The following is a 21906-nucleotide window of genomic DNA, read 5'->3' as shown; positions in this document are numbered from 1 at the left end:
TGGTCATTCCATTCCAATTCCATTCCATTTCCATTTCCATTCCAATTCCATTCCCATTTCCATTCCATTCCCGTTCCATTCCAATTCCATTCCATTCCAATTCCATTCCCATTCCATTCCCATTCCATTTCATCCCATTCCCATTCCAATTCCATTTCATGCCATTCCCATTCCATTCCATTCCTATTCCATTCCATCCCTATTCTATTCGTATGCCAACAGGGGACGCTGCACTGGGTGAACAACTGTAACAGCTGTTTTAAGAGTCTGAGGAAAGGAGACCCATCTATAGAAACACACCAAGTGAAATCTACTTCTCAGGAGTTTTGGCAATATTTCTTACACAATACTTAATAAAGTCTACTTTACAGCCAATATTTGAGGTGGTATTATACAGGTGATAGAACACAAGGTCTTTTTTTTCTGAGTTACTACTGCATAGTCTTAGGAAAAGTGAGAGCAAATAGGCATTTCAGGGTTTCCAGTGCTGGAGAACTGAACCCAGCTCACAGGACATCTTTCCAGGATGGTGTTTTTCATCTGTTTCCTCCGTATTTGGCCAGCCAGTCTGTTCTTCCATGCACTGGCGGAATGGCTGGCGGGCGGCTGGAGAGGGACGTATTTCTTGCTCCTGAATTCACAGCGGGGCCTGGTAACTGAGCACGAGCAGCTTTGGCTTTCCAGGAATAATCTGAAAGGAACAAGAAGTCAGAATTAATTATGAATCAAAAGGTGTTTCACTCCTTTTTACAGATAAAAGAATGCAAGCTTAAAGATGACTTTTACTGAAGGGTGCTTTGCTCTCTGATACGCTGCCTGTGCTTCTTGTCAGATAAGGTTAACGCTTCCTGTGGTTTGTGTACTTTACTAGTAATTCTCATCTACTGGATGCTGGTTTTGCAGAAATCCCTTGAAAAAAACATTGAAATTGAGGGGGAAAACTGATGCTTATGTCTACAACTATCTCCTGCTTCAAAACTGCTACAGAGTAGAAGTGTTCTGTGCCTCCAACATTTAAAAATGGACACACTCCTGATCCTTCGAGGGTTTTAAGACTTTTGTTTCCCTCCTCTATAGCTAAGAACTCCTGATTCTGTTCACATGGTGGTGAATCCTCTTCACCTCCATTTCCTGTTTCTCCATTGATTTTTGTAGGGCCTGTTCCAAGTCACCAGGCATGTACGGCTCTCAGGCACTGGGAGTAGTACATTACTGTATTTCCAGCCTTCCTACTCAGATTTCCCCTTTCTGCATTTCACATGGTAACAGAATCACAGAAGGTCAATCAGATCAGAAGGTGATCCTTGAGCATGGACCAGCTGTCCTGGGCCCTGCTTCCCTCTAGGGCTTTGTCCCACGATACTCTGGCCAGCAGATCCCTGAAGCAATCAAAGTCTGCATGCCTAAAGTCCAGGGTTGTAAGCCTGGAATACATCCTCACAGATGCCATCATGGTCATTGCAGCCAAGGCTGTCCCTGAGCCTCATATTGGTCACCAGCCCTTCCCTGTTAGTGAGAACAAGGTCCAGCATAACACCTTTTCTTGTTGGTTCCTCCACCATTTGGAGGAGAAAGTTGTCATTTGTGCATTCCAGGAACATCCTGGATAGCTGGTGCCTTGCTGTGTTGTCCCTTCAGCAGATCTCAGGGTGACTGAAATCACCCATGAGGACCAGGGCCAGTGAACACAAAGCCACTTCTATCTGCTTATGTAGGGTCTCATCTACTTGCTTCTGCTGGTCAGGTGGCCTGCAGCAGACCCCTACAGTAACATCACCTTCTGTCTTCTCTTTAATCTTCACTTATATGCTCTCAACCAGCTCATCATCCTTCCCCAGGTGGAGCTCCACTGATTCCAGATGGTCACTGATGTAGAGGGCAACATCTCTTCTCCCCCTCCCCTGCCTGTCCTTCCCACACTTGCAGGAATGGTGACTCTACTTCCCTGGCCAGCCTGTTCCAGGGCTTAACCACTCTTTCAGTGAAGAAATTTTTCCTGATGTCCAGGCTAACCCTCCCCTGGTGCAATTTGAGGCAGTTTTCTCTTGTCCTGTTGCTTGTTACTTTAAAGACTGACTCCCACCTTGCTATAACTTCCTTTCAGGGAGTTGCAGGTCAGTTTTCCCAGGTCTTGGCATTTTCCTCAGACAGACAGATCTTTTAGCCTACATTAACGTATGGCATTAACAGAACAAGTGAAGAGTACAAAAGCAATTGAGGGCATAACTTATTTCAGTTTGGATAATACAAAGTGAAGGGTCACCAAAAATGTTAATGTTCAAGTATTGAGTGATAGGAGATAAACCCTGCCATTTGCTTCGTTCTTATCTCTCTTCCCATGCAAGTCTGCAGAGCTTAGGCTAAATGGATTCTTGTTCTTCTCTGGGACATGGAAGAGTCTCCTAATTGACCTCCACCTGCCAGCCAGCCTTTCTGACTTTTACTGTGCATATTCCATTTCTGATTACAGATTAACAGTGAATTTATTTCTCTTTGGATCACCATATGTAAATCTTTTTAATTCATATTATTCACAGCAGTCTAGAGATAGGAGCAGATTTTGGCCTTCTGTGACCTTCTTGATTCACACAGTGTAACAAATCAAAACTCTGGCTGTTGTGTTTCAGCAGTGACTTGATAAGATAATGAAGTGCAGCACTAGTGTTCCCTGGTGGGCTTCTGATTAGTTGAGACTATGCACACATTTAAGTGTATGTAATATATGTGTGCCACCTCCTTCCTTCCTCACTTCTCTGAAGTCACTTGCAAGTTCTTAAGAACAGGTAACTCAAAAGAGTTACTGTGGAAACAGAATCACAGAATCAAAGGTCACCCAGTCCAACCTTTGACCCAGTACTGAAGGGTCAACACTAAACCATGCCCCTAAATGCCAGGTCCACATACTGCTTAAACAGCTCCAGAGATGGTGACTCCACCACTGCCCTGGGCTGACCATTCCAATGTTTGATAACCCTCTCTGTGGGGAAGTATTTCAGCATACAGCCTGAACCTCCTCTGGTGCATCTTGAAACCATTTCCTCTAGTCCTGTTGCTTGCAGATCAGGTTGGATATGGCTCTAAGCAGCCTGATCTAGTTGAAGTTGTCCCTGCTCGCTGCAGGGAGGTTGGACTAGACAACCTTTAAAGGTCCCTTCCAACCTAATCCATTCTGTGAAGAGAGCAAGTCAGCAAAAGGACATTATTAAGCAGGGCCATGTCTGATTGCTTTGCCATAGGGCCTTTAGTTAAACTAGGAATGCTGAGTTTAGGGCCTTGTTATTTCCACTGAAGTAACTAGAAAGGTGTGCTGTTTGGTTTGGACAAGGGCTCTGAATATCACTCACAAAACAGTTTCTCCTGATCTGCTTAGTGGATGAGGGGAAAGGCTGCAGATACTGGACTCAATTATCTTAGAGGTCTTTTCCATCTGAAATAATTCTATGATTCTGTGATGCTTCACTGGTTTAGAAACTGTTTGGATGGTCTGGACCTAAGAGTGGTGGTGGATGGAGAAGAGGAGGCTGAGGGGAGACCTCACTGTTCTCTACAACTATCTGAAAGGAAGTTGAAGTGAGGTGGGGGTCAGTCTCTTCTCCTTAGTATCAAGTGATAGAATGAGAGGAAATAGCCTCAAATTGTGCCCTGGGAAGTTTAGACTGGGAGTTAAATCCAGATGCTGGCTGGTTACTAGTGGTGTTCATAGGGCTCAGCATTGGGGCCAGTTCTATTTAAAATCTTTACCAATGATCTGGATGAGGGAATTGAGTGCACCCTCACTGAGTTTGCAGATGACACAAAGTTGAGTGGGAGTGTTGATCAGCTTGAAGGTAGGAAGGCTCTGCAAAGGGATCTGGACAGGCTGGATTGATGGGCCAAGGTCAGTTGTATGAGGTTTAGTAAGGCCAAGTGCCAGGTGCTGCACTTGGGTCACAACTCCTCCATGCAATGCTACAGGCTTAGAGCCAAGTGGCTGGAAAACTGCCTGACAGGAAAGGACCTGGGGGTGTTAGTGGACAGCTGTCTGAACATGATCCAGCAGTATGCTCAGGTGGCCCTGGCCTGTATCAGGAATAATGTGGCCAGCAGGAGTAGGGAATGGATTGTGCCCCTGTACTAAGCACTAATAAGGCTACACCTCAAATACTGGGTTCAGTTTTGGGCCCCACACTACAGGAGGGACACTGAGTTGCTGGAACATGCCTGGAGATTACAAAAGGTTTCCACCTTCATCTAACAAATAATAATAGCAATAGTTTCTCTAGCTCTCAGCACTGCCTCTACACACCTACATTCAATTTGTTGGTGTTAAGAACAATTTATGGCCAGGAATCCTACTGAGGGAAACCTTACTAAGGGTTAATAAATCTTGTAGGAAACATGAGAAATGAACAATTCTCTTTGCTTCTGATAGATATGGTGAAAGGATGTTCCTCACCTGATACAGGTGCACCAAGAGGAGCTAGCTGTATCCGCTGCCCTGCTGATCCAACTTCTTTTTTGTGAAAGGAAGGGATGTATGCTCCTGATGGGTTGTAAGCAGCACCACTCACAAAGCCAGGATTTCCTGTTGAACACAGAGTTTTAGTATTTTCACTTGCATTCAGGAAAACCTTGCTACCTTTTCATAGGCATTTCAAAATACATTTGCAACCCCACAGGAGTACTGAGTGTTTTGAAAACTCTCTAGTGCTTGTCTGCTGAAAAAAAACCAGCAACCAAAGGTATTAATTCTTTGCTTGGTATATTAGTTGGACTCACCCTAGCACTTAACAGACTCACTGAGTTGCAGTTCCACTACAGCTGATCAGCAATTCAGCATAATAATAAAGACAACAGAGCAGGATGAATGTTTCATTAGTACTTTCATTACATTTAAAATCACACAGAAAGGTTTACACCAACTTTTACAGTAAGGTAGGATCTTACCTTTTCCTTACAGCTACTTGCTTTACCAGAAGCTGGCTTAAACCCTGCAGTAGTTGAAAACTAGTCCTTAAGAGTACTCTTGTGCTCAACATGTTTGACCTAATTCTACAATGAACCCAAAGTTCTCTTGTGGGAAGTGGTGCACCACTTGAAGTTGACTTGTCTGGTTCCACAATTTGAATGTCAGATCCTCTTTCTGTAATCCTGGTTATAATTCTGTGGTGCCCAGCATTGGTCCAGATCTTCCTTTAATGTAGCAATACCTTGGGGATGTTGACATGACCATCCTCATGTGGAAGCTGAGAAACCTTGTGAATTGACACACAAAATTAGTGCTGAAATTACTTAAGACTGCCTGCTTCAAGAAAACTTCTTACCATTTCTTTCATCACTTGGGATAGTGTTAAAACTGTGCTGGCAAAGTGTCCAGAGAGGAATACTTTTCTCTAGTGATGTGGTTCTGCATTCAGTAGTATTAAATTAGTGAACTACATGGGCCTACACAGTGGTTTTAATTTGGTCTTTATCAGGTGTGAGCATTTTTATTACATTAATCTTCAGCACAGTTTCAACAGTAGTTGCAGTAACAGTATCTGATTTTACAGTTTTTCTGTCTCCTAAATCTCTGGCCTCAAAGATCTCAAACACTCCCAGCTCCTCTGTGATGATTTTGGAGCTCAGAGCAGTGCATCTATAAGCTGCAAAACTGGTCATCCACAAACCCAAAATTGTCTCTTCAGCTAATTACAGCTGTGTTGGGTCATTCCATAGCTCCCTGTTCAGAAGCACTAACAAGGAGCATTCAGCTCACTCAGTTTTGCCAGTCTCCCCAGACTGTCACTTCTGTCAGTGCTGCATGTGGCTTCCCTGTGCCCAGTTGATGCCAGTCTCCAGCACAGTAAAGAATGACTCAAGAGTCCTGGTGAAAAATACAACTTTAATAAAGTATTCCAGCAAAATTTAACTTTCCTGTAGCCTCTGAGTTGTTCTTCCTTTTCAGGAATTTGCCTGAAAGCCAAAACAAGACAGTTTTAGTGGCTTAATCACCTGCCTGTGGACATATACACACACACACATACTCTTATTCCTCTAGTTTATAATTATTTCACTGGGAGTGGTTCATAGTCTGAGAGCTCAGAGGCATTCCTTAAAATTCTGAGGTCTGAATTAGGTAGTGGTGGTTTAGCAGTTTAAAGAATCTCATAAGTAAATTTTGCCACTAATTATAGCTTTGTAGAAAGCATACAGGAATTGAGAGAAGGCAAGAAAATTTCTTTACCTATGTAGGTCTCTGCCTCTAGAAACATGCTCTCTGGAAACACTGGAACAGCTTGCCCAAGGCAGTAGTTGAGGCCCCATCCCTGGAGATTTCAAGGTGAGGCTCAACAGGGCTCTGGGCAACCTGATCTAGTTGAGGATGTCCCTGCTTACTGCAGAGGGGGTTGGACTAGATGACCTTTAAAGGTCCCTTCCAACCCAGACCATTCTATGATTCTATGAAAATCAAGAACATGACAGGCCTCAATGAATGTAGCTTCAAAAAGACTACTGCCTGATACTTACCTGCAGCTCAGCATAGCTGCCTACCTGTCAAAAGCTGGTGAAATATTGTGTGGTTCTTACCTCTCATGTCCAGTATCCTTTATGAACCCTCCTGCAGGAAATGGCAGAGTGCATCCAGGAGGAACAGCCTGGGTGAAACAGGTCTGGATGGGTGATCTTTTGTTGGATGAGAACAAAGGAAGGAGGAGAAAAATAGTTCAGTGTAAAATAACATAATAATTACAAATAAACCAATATCATATTGAAAAGCAGTTCCTTACCTGAGGCCACTGCTGTACACAAGAAGGTGTTCTTGCTATAGAAGCAGTCATCCATCAGATGGCCAAGAGGTCTCAGTGGCAGGTGTATATGCGAGTGCTCATAAGCATGATGTCAGCAGGTGCAAGCATGGCCCAGGCCATACACCCTACCTCTGTCAACACATTTCTGATGCTTCATGAAGGATAAAGACATCAAATAGTTTGATCTGTGTTTAAAAAGCTCTCTAAATAGCTGCAGTAAGGCTTACCACATGGGCAGGTCACACCAGACAAAGCAGAAATGGTGGGAAAGCAGCTTTTATAGCAGCTTTACAATCTGTATTTAGACACAAACCAAGATGCCTGGAAATTTGAGTTTCCACCCTTTATGCTAAGGTAAATCCACACAAATCCATGCAAACATAGTACTGTAAAATCAGGACAACTGGAAAATCAGAATGCAGTCAGTGGCACAAGTCTCAAGTGCTGTTAGGAACAAGCAGTCCTTCAGGAGAGATGCTGCTGCTTTAGGATTGCTGCTTCACCATGAACCAGCAACAGTGCAGTGACATGCTGTGAATTGTAATTAGGGTAACAAACTGTTCTCTGTCTTTTAAAGCACATAAAAATGCCAAGAGTCCAGAGGAAGTCACAATGAAGACAGCAAGGTTTGCAAAGCCAGATTACAGCTATGGATGAAGTACATGATCATCCAGAACCTTCATTCTAAGTGCAATTTTTACAACATTTAAAACATGATTGTGCAAAGAACCAGGCTATAATTGCTATAAATTACCTTTTGGATCCTCTAATTTTTCATTCAACTTTTCTCTGCATGATAGCTTTTCAATAGGTATAATTAAGTTCTCATCTGTAGGCAAGGAGAATGAAAGGAAGAGAAAAAGTTGGAAAGACAGAACTGTAGGAACAGTTTATGAAGCATCTGTCTAGGTGATGTAAAAGAAAGGAAGGAAAACAAAGAAAGCAAGGAAAAAAAATATAACCTGCTGTAGGAGAACCTGCCTTAGCAAGGGGATTGGACTAGATGATCTCCAGAGGTCTCTTCTAACCTCCACCGCTCTGTGATTCTGTGACTTTTATACCTGTCTCATTCTTATTTTATCAGGCAGGAAACGTTACTGTATCTAGTTACTTTACAAGATCCTTTCTATTACTGGAATAAAGATGTGATTGACCAACAATGCAATCACATTCCAGTCACACAAAAACATAAATCCCAAGTTTAAGCACTTGGGCATGTCTGCAAAGCTGACTGATCAGCGCCTTGCTAGTCTTCATAAATACAGTGTTTTTGTAACTGCTTGCTCTTATTTCACCTTAGCACAGTGTTGTGTATGAAAGAAAAAAGAAAAGCAAATGAACACACATACTCTCAGCATGGTTATTTGAACAGTCAACAGCATAGTGTCAGCTTCTAATTCTGTCACTGTGAGCAAGGAAAACAGACATCATTTCCGTGTGCTGTATTTCCGTGATCTGTGCTCCAGCTATCCTGGTTTCATTGGGTCTCTCCTTTTGGAAACAGCTCATTGCCTTTCTGTGTCTAACTGCCTTGCAAGACTATGTTATAACTAAGGTAATTAGAATAGAATAGAATAGAATAGAATAGAATAGAATAGAATAGAATAGAATAGAATAGAATAGAATAGAATAGAATAGAATAGAATAGAATAGACTAAACCAGGTTGGAAAAGACCTCCGAGATCATCACATCCAACCTATCACCCAACACCATCTAATCAACTAAACTATGGCACCAAGTGCCCCATCCAGTCTCTTCCTAAACACCTCCAGTGATGGTGACTCCACCACCTCCCTGGGCAGCCCATTCCAATGGGCAATCACTCTTTCTATGAAGAACTTCTTCCTAACATCCAGCCTAAACCACCCCTGGTGCAGCTTGAGACTGTGTCCTCTTGTTCTGGTGCTGGCTGCCCGGGAGAAGAGACCAACCCCCTCCTGGCTACGACCTCCCTTCAGGTAGTTGTAGACAGCAATAAGGTCTCCTCTGAGCCTCCTCTTCTCCAGGCTAAGCAACCCCAGCTCCCTCAGCCTCCCCTCATAGGGCTTGTGCTCTAAACCCCTCACCAGCTTTGATGCCCTTGAATTAATTCTGAGAAACCCAGATACTATTATTTCACAAAGCAAAAAGGTACATATGGTGATTGCTCAAACACATCTGCTCTAGTCCATCAAAATTCTGGCAGGTGACATTATTTTTCCACTTCCTAAAAATCTTTCACATGATGTCAGATAAACAACATAGAGCTCAGCTGACTTTTAGAGGGAAAACCAGGTTTCTTGCCCCTACAGAACGGCCACTAAAGTTCTGTTAAGCAGGAGAATAGCTTTTGTGTGTAAACAAACCTTCTGGAATTCTTTTGATACAGGACTAAGTGGTTTATTGTCATTAAAGTATTTGGAAGTGACTCCTGTTAGCTGGACAATGGCTGCAAAGTTGTTAACAAGGCAACCTCCTGTAAACAGAGTCATGGGACACTGCACTTAATGTACAGGGCCTGATGGTTAGAAAAGATCTTAATGTGGAGTCTGACACATTCCTCAGTGAAATCTTAACTAAACCACTTAACTAGTCTTAGTCTTCACTCCATAAAATGCTGGTGATAATGTTCTTCACAAAGTACAGTGACAGGCACCTGACTCCCAAGCTCCTTGCTGAAGACAAGGGGACTTTTCATAGAATCATAGAATTGTTTTGATTGGAAGAGACCTCCAAGATCACGAAGTCCAACTGTTAACCCAGCACTGCCAGGTCACCACTAAACCATGTCCCTCAGCCATGTATCTACATTTCTTTTAGATCCCTGCAGGACCCCAACAGGCAGCCTGTTCCAGGGCTGTACAGCTGTTGCTATGAAAAATTCCTCCTAATACCCTTCCCAAACCTCTCCTGGTCCAACCTGTGGCCATTTTTCTCGTCCTTTCTCTTGTTACCTGGGAGAAGAGGTTGACCCCCACCCTACTCCAACGTTGTTTTAGGCAGTTGTAGAGTGTAAGAAGGTCTCCCCTGAGCCTTCTTTTCTCCAGGCTAAACAATCTCAGTTCCCTCAGCTGCTCCTCACACAGCTAAGTATTTGGGACAAGGCTAGTGGATTGTTAAAAGACATGTTTAGAATACTGGGGCAGTACTTCTATAACACATTACATACCACACTTGTTTTCATACATGTGGCTGCTGTTGGAGAGTGTGCCATGGCACCCTGACCAGGCAGTAAGGAGGTCAAACTCTTTGCTTAAATTAGCACAGTAAAACAATGGTCTAAGAGGATTATGGACACAATTTATCTTGACAGAACATTATAAGAAGGGCTGATCTAAACTTGCTTTATACTCTGAAAGCCAAACACATAGTTTACCTGCAAAGTTTTTAAGTCTGTCATTAAAAGGAGAAAAAAACCCAACAGTCTAGAATCTATTCCTGCAGCAGATGGTCTTAATTAATTGAAGTAGGATAAGATATAATGTGACATTTTAAATGACACTTCTACCTGTGGTATTTCTGTTCAAATTCACTCCTCCTCCAGCATGTGCCAGCGGTTTAGAGAACAACTGGTTATTCCAGGTTCCATGGGAGCCTTCTTTGACTGCTGCTAAAGAGACACTCTTTGGGTTTACACCTAAAAAAAACCAAGTTAAAAAGTCACACATTTTCAAGCATAATTTAGCCAAAACAACACTGAACTACTTGTGCTACAATGTAAACATCATTCATACAGAAGAACAACGGCCACTGATTCTCCTGCTGTGACAGGACAAGAAGTGATGTTTTTAAACTAAAAAAGGGGAGATTTAGACTAGATCTAAAGATGGAATCTTTCACACTGAGGGTGGTTAAACACTGGTACAAGTTGCCCAGAGAAGCAGTACATGTCCCATACCTTCAGCCATTTCAGGTCAGGTTAGACAGGGCAAACACTGGCACAAGTTGATCAGGAGATGCCCTATCCCTGGAACCATTCTAGGTCAGGTTATATGGAGCTGTGAGCAACCTGATCCAGCTGAAGGGCAACAAGGCTGGTGAGAGGCCTTGAGCACAAGCCCTATGAGGAGAGGCTAAGGGAGCTGGCATTGTTTAGCCTGGAGAAGAGAAGGCTCAGGGGAGACCTTATTGCTGTCTACAACTACCTGAAGGGTGGTTGTAGCCAAATGGGGCTTGGTCTCTTCTCCCAGGTAATCAGCACCAGAACAAGAGGACACAGTCTCAAGCTGCACCAAGGGAAGTTTAGGCTCGAGGTGAGGAGAAAGTTCTTCACAGAGAGAGTTGTTAGCCATTGGAATGGGCTGCCCAGGGAGGTGGTGGAGTCAATGTCCCTGGAGGTGTTCAAAAAGGGACTGGACGTGGCACTTGAAGCCGCTGTTTAGTAGTCATGAGGTGTTGGGTGACAGGTTGGACTTGATCTTTGAGGTCTTTTCCAACCTTATTGATTCTATGATTCTATGAGATGTTTGTTGAATGCTTTCTGTTGGTTTGAGCCTGAACACAATTCTGTGCAACCTGCTCCAGGTGACACTGCTTTTGCAGGGGCATTTAACTAGATGATCTCCAGAGGCTGAAATATGCTGTACATAGACCGTTCACAGCTTGTATTTTCCATAGGTACTGGGGTTTACCTTACCAGGTAGATATCTTGATTGTCTTAGATAGTACTGTTTTGCTGATGTATTTGATCTTCCAGAATCATTTCTCATCAGAACCTTGTTTTCCCCTCCTGGCTGGATACAGCATGAAGCTTTTGGTTCTGGCAAACTGAAAAATTAAGATGTTCAAAACAGTGTGACAAACAACTTCAGCTCAGAATACCACAAGCTGACCCTAACCTGAAGAGTACAGTGCTCTCTCTTCTCTTACCCTACTTTCTTCAGTAGAATTTATTCCCACATAAGCTAACAGCCAAAACTCTTACTACTGAGAGTCTGACCTGGGGTTCTGAAGCAAAAAAAAGTGTATCCAACACTATGGAATAAAAGCAAATCTGATTCAGTTTGGGCATTACTGGTGCTGCATCAACACCACACCCAAAGCTGGTCTGCTCATAGTGTTGTTTACATTCTGGCAGGATTTTGGTGACTTAAATTTTAGCACATTTGTCTTAAGCAATCTATACATTTTGAATAGAACAGAATAGAATTAAACAGGTTGGAAGAGACCTCCGAGATCATCATGTCCAACTTGTCATGCAACACTATCTAATCAACTAAACCATGGCACCAAGAACCCCATCAAGTCTCCTCCTAAACACCTCCAGTGATGGTGACTCCACCACCTCCCTGGGCAGCCCATTCCAATGGGCAATCACTCTCTCTGCGAAGACCTTCTTCCTAACCTCCAGCCTGAACCTCCCCTGGTGCAGCTTGAGACTGTGTCCTCTTGTTCTGGTGCTGGTTGCCTGGGAGAAGAGACCAGCCCCAGCCTGTCCACAACCTCCCTTCAGGTAGTTGTAGACAGCAATAAGGTCTCCCCTGAGCCTCCTCTTCTCCAGGCTAAGCAACCCCAGCTCCCTCAGCCTCTCCTCATAGGGCTTGTGCTCCAAACCCCTCACCAGCTTTGTTGCCCTTCTCTGGACACATTCCAGCAAGTCAACATCTTTCCTAAACTGAGGGGCCCAGAACTAGACACAGTACTCAAGGTGTGGCCTAACCAGTGCTGAGCACAGGGGCAGAATGACCTCTCTGCTCCTGCTGGCCACACTGTTCCTGATGCAGGCCAGGATGCCATTGGCCTTCTTGGCCACCTGGGCACACTGCTGGCTCATGTTCAGCCTACTATTGACCAGTACCCCCAGGTCCCTTTCTGCCTGGCCACTCCCCAGCCACTCTGACCCCAGCCTGTAGCTCTGCATGGGGTTGTTGTGGCCAATGTGCAGAACCTGACACTTGGATGTGTTAAGTCTCATGCCATTGGACTCTGCCCATCTGTCCAGCCTGTCAAGGTCACTCTGCAGAGTGGACACTGGTCAATGGACACTCTTTACTTAAAAGAGACTTACCCAAAAGGAAATTCCTTGGTTTTCTTTTCTTTCAACAGTGCAATGCTAGGCTTCTTTGAACATGACATTCCAAATTCAGGGTCATCCCAGTCATCCCAGCTATCCATAGCCTTTACCAAAGTCTGACCCCATCGTCTTCTGCAGCTTTTAGGACGTACTGCACCATTCTGAGGGCCACTGGCTGCTTGTTTCTATTTAAATAGGAAAAATAAAAGCTTTAATCCAATTCTAGAATCTTGTATTTTGTATCTAATTCACTTCCTGACTACTACTTGAGGGAATTTTTCTCATTGTGTTGTTCCCATTTTGGTCGTAGTCTCACAATCAGTTAAAGCACAAAACTTAATGTCAGTAGATATTTTGAGTGTCCATCTACCAGACTGTCATCCTTCAGTTGCTCAAATCTGCTTCAAAGAGTGAAGTTAGCATTCTGTCTGCAGACCCACTTCAGTGCTCAGCCTCTACTACTGGTAGCTTGCTGAACTTATGTTCTCAGTGGTGGCTGATGAGCTCAAAAAGTAGGGCATGGTGGTGCAGAATATTCATGGAAGTCATGCTGTGGCCCTGAAGTAAATACCACAAATAAAAGAAGTTCCTCAGGCCTTTCCTTAGCACCCTCTCCCAAAGAAATTATTAGATTTAAAAACTGTCCTTTCATCTGTCTGCAGTTTGTTTTCCAGTATTTTCTCAATACTGGTTCTTTTTTAAACAGACTTTATATTATAGTTCAAAGGGAAGAGGTGGAAAGCAAAATGAGGATCACAACCCAAAAGTTAATATTCACCCTGCTACAGATCTCTGTTAAATTCACTCAAGCTTAGGAACTGGATGACCTTTCCTCAGGTATTTTTTTGCAAGTGAAGTTTTCCCTTTTCACTCCTGTAGCATGCTAACGATATTTTTGTGAATTGTTAGTCCCTAATTATCTGTATTCCCTCTAATAAAGAAGGGATTGCCTGGTTGAACATAATTAAGACATTTTAATATACCCCCCCCCCCCCAGTATTTATTGAAAACAACTTACTGGTGATGAGTTTTTAACAATAGTTGGAAAAAATGGTTGTGGCTGCTGCTGCTGCTTTGGTACTTGCTGGTTAGCTGTATTCTGAGGCAGCTGAATTTGCTGAAGAGGCTGGTGGTTAACCTTTGACAAGGGCTGTGGCTGTGTTTTGTCTGATGTATCAGGTGAAGACAGAGGTTCTGGCTTGGATATAGGTTCCAGTTTAGGTAAAGATGGCTTTGGCTCTGTTGGCTGAACTGGTTTAAAAGGAGTCTGCTTCTCCAGATACTGTGGAGGTGGTCCTAAAACTTGACCAACTTGAAAATAAGGGTACTTCAAAGCCTGGAGAAGAAGACATAAAACAAATTAAACTTCAAAAAGTTGACTGTGGAAACCTCATAAGGAATCTAAGTAGGTTTCTGAATCATTTAAGCAAGTTCTACAGCACAGACAGCAGTTCCAGCAGGGCACCTTCCCTAATTGGCTCCATCACCAGCTGTGTCAGGAATTTATCCTTCACAAACTCTGGAACCTCCTGGACTGCTCCATCTCTGCTGTGTTGTATTTCCAGCAGGCATCAGGGAAGCTGAAGTGATTGCAAGACCTCTGCCAGATGTCTAAAGAGTGTTTTATCTGTTGGACAGTGTATAACAGACTCCCACCAGGATTATCTGCCTTGTTGACCTTCCCCCAGTTCTTACCCATAATCACTCAACTCTATCATCACCATCATTAACCTTAATATAATCAAAACACTCTGTGACTTACAGGGCCATGCCATCCCCTCTCCCTCCTTGCCTGTTTCTTCTGAAGAGTTTGTAACCATTGATTTGTAGCACTCCAGTCATGTGAGCTCTCAGACATGAGACATCACACCATATTTCTGTGATGACTGCTATATCATCATTTTCCTGACAGACAATGGCTTCCTGTTTGCTTCCCATGCTGTGTGCATTAGTGTAAATGCATTTCAGTTGGTCTAAAGGTCTTGCCACCTTTCTGTAGGGAGAAGCTTAAATTCTTACCTGGCTGTTCTCAGGTGCTCCCATGATTGCTAATTCATCAGTGAACCTTATGTCTTCACTTGCACACGGGTCTCCATTCCCTGCCTCCACTGGTACAGCAGATCAGGTACTCTCCACTTTACCACATGCTCTATTATGTTTATTATGTTTCCACTGCTAACTATGTTTTGGCAACTTGATGAAGAGCTTCACCACAAAAGTGTGGTGATTGCCATTTAATATTAATGTATGAATTTTCCAATGGAAGACTGTAAATTAACATTCTCCTTCCTTTTCTTAGCACCAGCATTTCCTGGTTTGGTTTTAAGTACCTCCACTGTGCCTGCTGTGCCTTCATGGTGTTTATAGGGAAACTACAGTTTCTGTCTTCAGGCAGATGTGTATTTCATTCTTTTTCTCTGAACTTTATCATGTCCACCACACAGCTTGGGCATACTTTACCAACAGATGCTCCTATGTCAAAACAACACACTCTGCTACTCCTCTTCAGTAGCATCTTGCTCTTTGTTAGGTCTCAAAGAGATGTTTTGCCTCAGCTGCACTTGAGAATTGCTGCCTTTGTGCACACTGCCATGTAGATGCATTAAACTCTTCTTTTGGCTGTGACACAACTACTGCAGCTGCTTCCTTGACAATTCACTTGGGCAAAAGCTGGTTATTTGCTTTCATGGAGCACCATGCAATTTTCTGTATAGAGATATATAGTACTGGACTACAGTTAGTGATTGTAACAACAACTACACTTGATAAAGCGGAGAGAAATGGCTGCTCTGCTTGGTACCATCTGCTTAACCACTTCTGAATCACTTCTATTACATCCACCTGGGATAACCTGCAATATGTGCACTTTTCCCCCCATTTGTATTCCATCTAAACAGAAGTGCATTAGGTATGCACACTAAAGAGAATAATAAATCAGTAGAATGCAACCATCCTTGGTACTTGAAATATGGTTTTTAAAATCAGCTTGGATAAAACCTGTGACCTTTGTGACCTAGTGCAATATTCTTCACAAAGTTCTTTACCTACCACTTAGCATGGTTTACTTCCTTTCTCCAAGTGAAAATAGTTCACAAAAAGCAAAGCTTAATTTTCAACATCCCCCTTTGCACAGATGTGGGAGGAAAAAGAAGGCTGCAGAGGTGACATACAGCTATCATTCATGAAACATGCAGCTCAGAATTTCTCTATTGTGTACAAAGAGTTTCAAAACATGCCAACACAGAAGCCAACATTGCAGAAGTAAATAAAGAATTTATGATGTCTCCTGAGCCAGGCTTAGAACTTTCTCTTCTCACTCCTTAGTCTCATTCCCACCAAAGTGTTCAAAATAAGGAGGCATTTCTCTGGCCACCAGTATTATGGCAACCAATTTTTTTAACAATGCAAGAAAATTCAGCCTTATAGTTAATCATTTTGGTGCTCAAACCTGACTTGCTGTAGGTCTCTTCTTTGGATTCCAGTTGAGTGTATCACTCATAAGCTGTATTGCTTCATTGCTTGCGTTTGGGATGAGAGTTTTCAGGCTTATAGGGACGCACTGTGGGAAACGGAAATTCATGGCTGAAGCAAGGTGGTATCCTTCTGGCCAGTCACTCTGTTTCAGAAGAAGGAAAAACAAATACCAATAAAAGAACAGAAACTCTGTATTTTTGAGGTATTAGATGAAGTTTAATTTTATGCTATACTTGTGCAGCTCCTTCCTATATAGTGGAAATTGGGCATTCCTATTTTTCCATTGCAATTATTTCGACACCAGTGAACACAGCATCATAGAATCATCACAGAATTAACTGGTTTGGAAAAGACCTCTGAGATCATCTAGTCCAACCTTTAACTAACACCATCCAATCAACTAAACTATGGCACTAAGTGCCTTATCCAGTCTTTTTTTAACACCTCCAGTGATGGTGACTCCACCACCTCCCTGGGCAGCACATTCCAATGGCCAACCACTCTTTCTGTGAAGAATTTCTTCCTAACATCCAGCCCAAACTTCCCCTGGTGCAGTTTAGAATAGAATAGAATAAACCAGGTTGGAAGAGACCTTCGAGATCATCATGTCCAGCCTATCATCCAACACTACCCAATCAACTAATCATAGAACTGTTTCAGCTGGACAAGACCTCCAAGATCATCAAGTCCAACTGTCAGCCTAATAGCACCATGGCCCTTTAAATCATGGTCTTTTCTTTACACACTGGTACAGTGTTTGTCTTTGTTGCAACAAAGACAGATGCAGAATATAGCTCCCACACCCTCTTTCACAGAGGTGTCAGGGGTCAGTTATCCTCAGATATCTCTACAGCTGATTATTCCCACTGTAGAACTCTCCACACTACTACAGAAATGGTTTTAAGACTACCTCTCAGATTTCACTAAGTGTCATGGATTGAGTTGAACCTGCTGCTGTTATTCATACCACGCTGCAGTCATGCCTGCTTCAAAAATGAAAGTGCTAACTGGGCTTGAAGTTCAGATTGCAACATGGGAAGCTTCCTGTTCCAGTTGCTGCTTCTGGGTTCTGGCTTCTCGGGTGTGGTCTCTTGTCTGCAGGCATGGTGCTGGAAAGAGTGGGAGTTGGTAGCTGCTGGGTTTGGTTTTCTGTTTTATGCTGGTTTTCCCCCCACTGTGTATTTCACTGCACTTCTGCAAACAGGCTGAGCTAAGGTACATATAGAATACATAGAATACACAGAATAAACCAGGTTGGAAGAGACCTTCAAGATCATCGCGTCCAACCCATCAACCAATCCAACACCGCCCAAGCAACTAACCCACAGCACCAAGCACCCCATCAAGTCTTCTCCTAAAAACCTCCAGTGATGGCGACTCCACCACCTCCCCAGGCAGCCCATTCCAATGGGCAATCACTCTTTCTGTATAGAACTTTTTTCTAACATCCAGCCTGAACCTCCCCTGGCACAGCCTGAGACTGTGTCCTCTTGTTCTGGTACTGCTTGCCTGGGAGAAGAGACCAACATCCGTCTGTCTACAACCTCCCTTCAGGTAGCTGTAGAGAGTAATAAGGTCACCCCTGAGTCTCCTCTTCTCCAGGCTAAGCAACCCCAGCTCCCTCAGCCTCTCCTCGTAGGGCTTATGTTCCAAACCCCTCACCAACTTTGTTGCTCTTCTCTGGACTCGTTCCAGCAAGTCAACCTCCTTCCTAAACTGAGGGGCCCAGAACTGGACACAGTACTCGAGGTGCGGCCTAACCAGTGCAGTGTACAGGGGCAGAATGACCTCCCTGCTCCTGCTGGCCACACTGTTCCTGATGCAGGCCAGGATGCCATTGGCCCTCTTAGCTGCCTGGGCACACTGCAGGCTCATGTTCAGTCTACCGTCGACCAGCACCCCCAGGTCCCTCTCAGCCTGACTGCTCTCCAGCCACTCTGACCCCAGCCTGTAGCTCTGCATGGGGTTGCTGTGGCCAATGTGCAGAACCCGGCACATATTGTATTATTAGGTTAACTACATTATTAGCTAAGGTAATTCTGCATGGTGCTTATGATACCTTATGTTACATTAAACTCACTCTTCTCTCTTTATCTCAGCCCTGAGTTTCGTGTGTCACTCTTTCCTTCACTTTTGTGTTGGGGGAGCAGGCAGTTCAGTCCTAGCACTAAACCATCACATTCTTTTTGGTGCCAAACATGGGGCAGGGAATGCAGCTGTGTTAAGACAGTCAATTTGAAACTTCTAACATGCTTACTCCTTCCCAGTCTGCTACCTACCAACTGAAGAAGTAAAATCTATTGCATTGGAGGGCCTTGAATACAACCTTAACATTTCATCAGATGCAGAAACACTCAAGAGTCCAACTCAATCTATGTTTCATTTTGAATGCAAATCAGTAAAGGTTACTCTCTGCATCAGGCTTTCTGAACAGGTATTCACCTATCATGCAGTTTGTATATGTAAATATGCTGATGCAAATGTCATGAGGAACAACATCAGAACTCTTCCTGATGACAATGTATGACAGTAGTAGCTTCTCCACAGAGCTTGTTACACTGATACAGGAGTAAATTGGATTGATTTGATAGAATTTGGTCTTAAGATACTGTATTAGCTATTACTCATCTTTTTATGTCTAACAGTTTCATAGAATCATGGAATGGTTTGTGTTGGAAGAGACCTTAAAGATTATCTAGTTCAAACCTCCCTGCAATGGGCAGAGACACTTCCCACTACACCAGGTTGCTCAAAGTCCCATCCAAACTGGCTTTGAACACTTCCAGCCTCTACAGCTTCTCTGGGCAACCTGTTCCAGTGCCTCACCACCCTCATGAGGAAGAAAGACTTCCTAAAGTCCAATTTAAACCTTGCTTCTTCTATTTTGAAGCCATTGCCCCATATTCTGTCCCTACATACCTCTGTAAAAGTTCCTCCCCAGCTATCCTGTAGGCTCCATTCAAGTACTGCACTCTTAACACAGTCTGTGGTAATCAAAGTATTCAAATATAATTATGAACCACATCTGGTTGAAGTAAGTCTCAAGATTTCAAGTGACTTCCTATTCTACCTCAGAGAATAATTTGTTCATTTAAATTAATAGAGATAGATTTTTCTCCTCCTCTGCTGCATCTCCCTCCATTACTGGAGCTGGAGACATTCTGTCTGCCTGAGGTAGTGATAAAGAATTTATGAAGTAGTAAGGGCTGAACTGGTGAAGTACAGGGATAGAGTGAAATTAGTACAAGTGCAAAAATGAAAAATACATTATATTAAACAAAATTAAAACCCAGTTGGAATAATTTAAAGCACCACTGTCAACCTTCAGCTAATTAAATCACAAGTCTTCTGAGGTGTGGCTGAGGGAACTGGGGTTGTTTAACCTGGAGAAAAGGAGGCTTGGGTAGGACCTTCTCACTCTCTACAACTACTTGAAAGGAGGTTGGAGCCAGGTGAGGGTTGGTCTCTTCTCCCTTCCAGGCAACAAGCAAGAGGATGAGAGGAAATGGCATCAGGTTGCACCAGGGGTGGTTTTGATTGCTTATTAGGAAAACATTCTTCACTGACAGAGCAGGTAAGCCCTGGAACAGGCTGCCTTGGGAATAGAATAGAATAGAATAGAATAGACCAGACCAGGTTGGAAGAGACCTTCAAGATCATCGCATCCAACCCATCAACCAATCCAACCCACCTAATTAACTAAACCATGGCACCAAGCACCCTATCAAGTCTCCTCCTGAACACCTCCAATGATGGTGACTCCACCACCTCCCTGGGCAGCCCATTCCAATGGGCAATCACTCACTCTGTGTAGAATTTCTTCCTAATCCTACCCCATGCTGCAAATGAAAGCAAAAGCCACGCTCCTGGAGGAGAGAGCGAGAATTGCTGAAGTGCTGTCTCTTAAATACATGAAAAGGGAATGGAATAACAAATTACAATATCCCGTGCCTCTGTCTCAAGACTTTCCAGTCCCCTGTAGGACTTTTATATCTGTAGTCTTACAGTTAATCCTTAACCTACAACAAACTGTTAGATTCAACAGTGCATTAGTTGTCTGGTTACTATTAGTGATTCCTTTTAACTAATGAGAATCTGATGTGTGTTGGAATGGAATTAGATCATCTTTATGTACATGTTTACAAAGAATGCAGTGTGGCCAGCAGGAGCAGAGAGGTCATTCTCCCCTGTGCTCAGCACTGGTTAGGTCACACCTTGAGTACTGTGTCTAGTTCTGGGCCCCTCAGTTTAGGAAAGATTTTGAGTTGCTGGAAAGTGTCCAGAGGAGGGCAACAAAGCTGGTGAGGGGTTTGGAGCACAAGCCCTATGAGGAGAGGCTGAGGGAGCTGGGGTTGCTTAGCCTGGAGAAGAGGAGGCTCAGGGGAGACCTTATTGCTGTCTACAACTACCTGAAGGGAGGTTGTGGACAGGCTGGGGCTGGTCTCTTCTCCCAGGCAACCAGCACCAGAACAAGAGGACACAGTGTCAAGCTGCACCAGGGGAGGTTTAGGCTGGATGTTAGGAAGAAGTTCTTCATAGAAAGAGTGATTGCCCATTGGAATGGGCTGCCCAGGGAGGTGGTGGAGTCACCATCACTGGAGGTGTTTAGGAGGAGACTTGATGGGGTTCTTGGTGCCATGGTTTAGTTGATCAGATGGTGTTGGATGATGGGTTGGACGTGATGATCTCGGCAGTCTCTTCCAACCTGGTCTATTCCATTCCATTCCATTCCATTCCATTCCATTCCATTCCATTCCATTCCATTCCATTCCATTCCATTCCATTCCATTCCATTCCAAACTCGCCCAAACTCAAAAGAAGTCATTAGTAAGGTACTGTGGATTGAAAGGAAAGCAAATTGAAATGCACACAGCTTCTGGGCATAACTCCTATAATTCCTTATTGCAGGATAATGGAATAAATAAAATTTCTGCCTGAAAAAGAAAATAAAAATCACTATTTGTAAAACTAGCTGCAAAAATGGACTATTAAAATAACAGCTTGTATTTTTCACAGTGCAGAAGAGTACTTCACTTGGAACAAATGAATCTCTTGTGATCATTTTTATCATAATATTTAAGTGCTCTTCTTGCACAGTGATCTCCCTGAAGAATGCCTCAGGCATTGTTGTAAGAAGATAAAATTCCCAAACTAATTACAGCTTCTTGATCCTGGAGGGCTGACTTAGAGAGTCTCTAGCCCTTCAGGTCTTTGGAAGAGGCAACAGTTTCCTCTTGAAATACTCAGCTGGTGGTTTGCTCCCTGCTTTCCCAAGCCATCAGCTTGCTAGTCAGGGAACAAGAGTGCAGTCACGATTTGCTTCTGTTCAACTGCTTACAAAGGTAGAGAAATCCCACAGCAGTCAGCTCAGTCCTGCTCTGCCACTACACACAATGAAAAATCTCTCTCTCATTGCCCTGGGCTTCCACAAATTATTTGCACTGCATACTGGAAACATTCCAGGAGCTGGCATGTTGCTGTGTCACAGATATTCTTAACATATAGTGAAATGTTCATCTTCCTCGACCTGTGAGCTGCTTGAGAAACTTGACATCTGTGTTTGAAGACTCCAGTCTTCCAATACTGCTCATACTGCTCATACTACACATTCTTTCTGATGCACAGCTGTCATAGCAAGCACTGTTTTACACGTTGCAGCAATTTCCACT

General features: G+C 43.5%; 1 protein-coding gene and 1 long non-coding RNA gene across 2 annotated transcripts in view; both read right to left on the bottom strand.

Moving 5' to 3' along the window:
* Nucleotides 1–210: 210 nt before the first annotated feature.
* The window catches only part of MAK (male germ cell associated kinase), a 29326-nt gene continuing 7630 nt past the window's right edge, over nt 211–21906 (bottom strand). Inside the window, exons 7-14 of the mRNA XM_054164295.1 lie at nt 16212–16379; nt 13782–14099; nt 12758–12948; nt 11387–11517; nt 10259–10387; nt 7525–7599; nt 4436–4564; nt 211–691 (exon numbers count right to left, since the gene is read on the bottom strand). Of these exons, the coding sequence (XP_054020270.1) occupies nt 537–691; nt 4436–4564; nt 7525–7599; nt 10259–10387; nt 11387–11517; nt 12758–12948; nt 13782–14099; nt 16212–16379 (1296 nt within the window). The 3' untranslated portion in view covers nt 211–536. The remainder of the gene's footprint in view (nt 692–4435; nt 4565–7524; nt 7600–10258; nt 10388–11386; nt 11518–12757; nt 12949–13781; nt 14100–16211; nt 16380–21906) is intronic.
* LOC128897433 (uncharacterized) lies at nt 5576–7518 on the bottom strand. The gene is made up of 3 exons (XR_008462379.1): nt 6750–7518; nt 6550–6632; nt 5576–5934 (listed from the first exon to the last, which is right to left on the bottom strand). It is a non-coding gene; the product is annotated as an uncharacterized LOC128897433 (long non-coding RNA).

This window comes from Dryobates pubescens, chromosome 9, assembly GCF_014839835.1.
Source record: "Dryobates pubescens isolate bDryPub1 chromosome 9, bDryPub1.pri, whole genome shotgun sequence".
In the NCBI taxonomy this organism is placed as follows: Eukaryota; Metazoa; Chordata; class Aves; order Piciformes; family Picidae; genus Dryobates; species Dryobates pubescens.
This window is presented reverse-complemented; position numbering and strand designations above follow the sequence as displayed.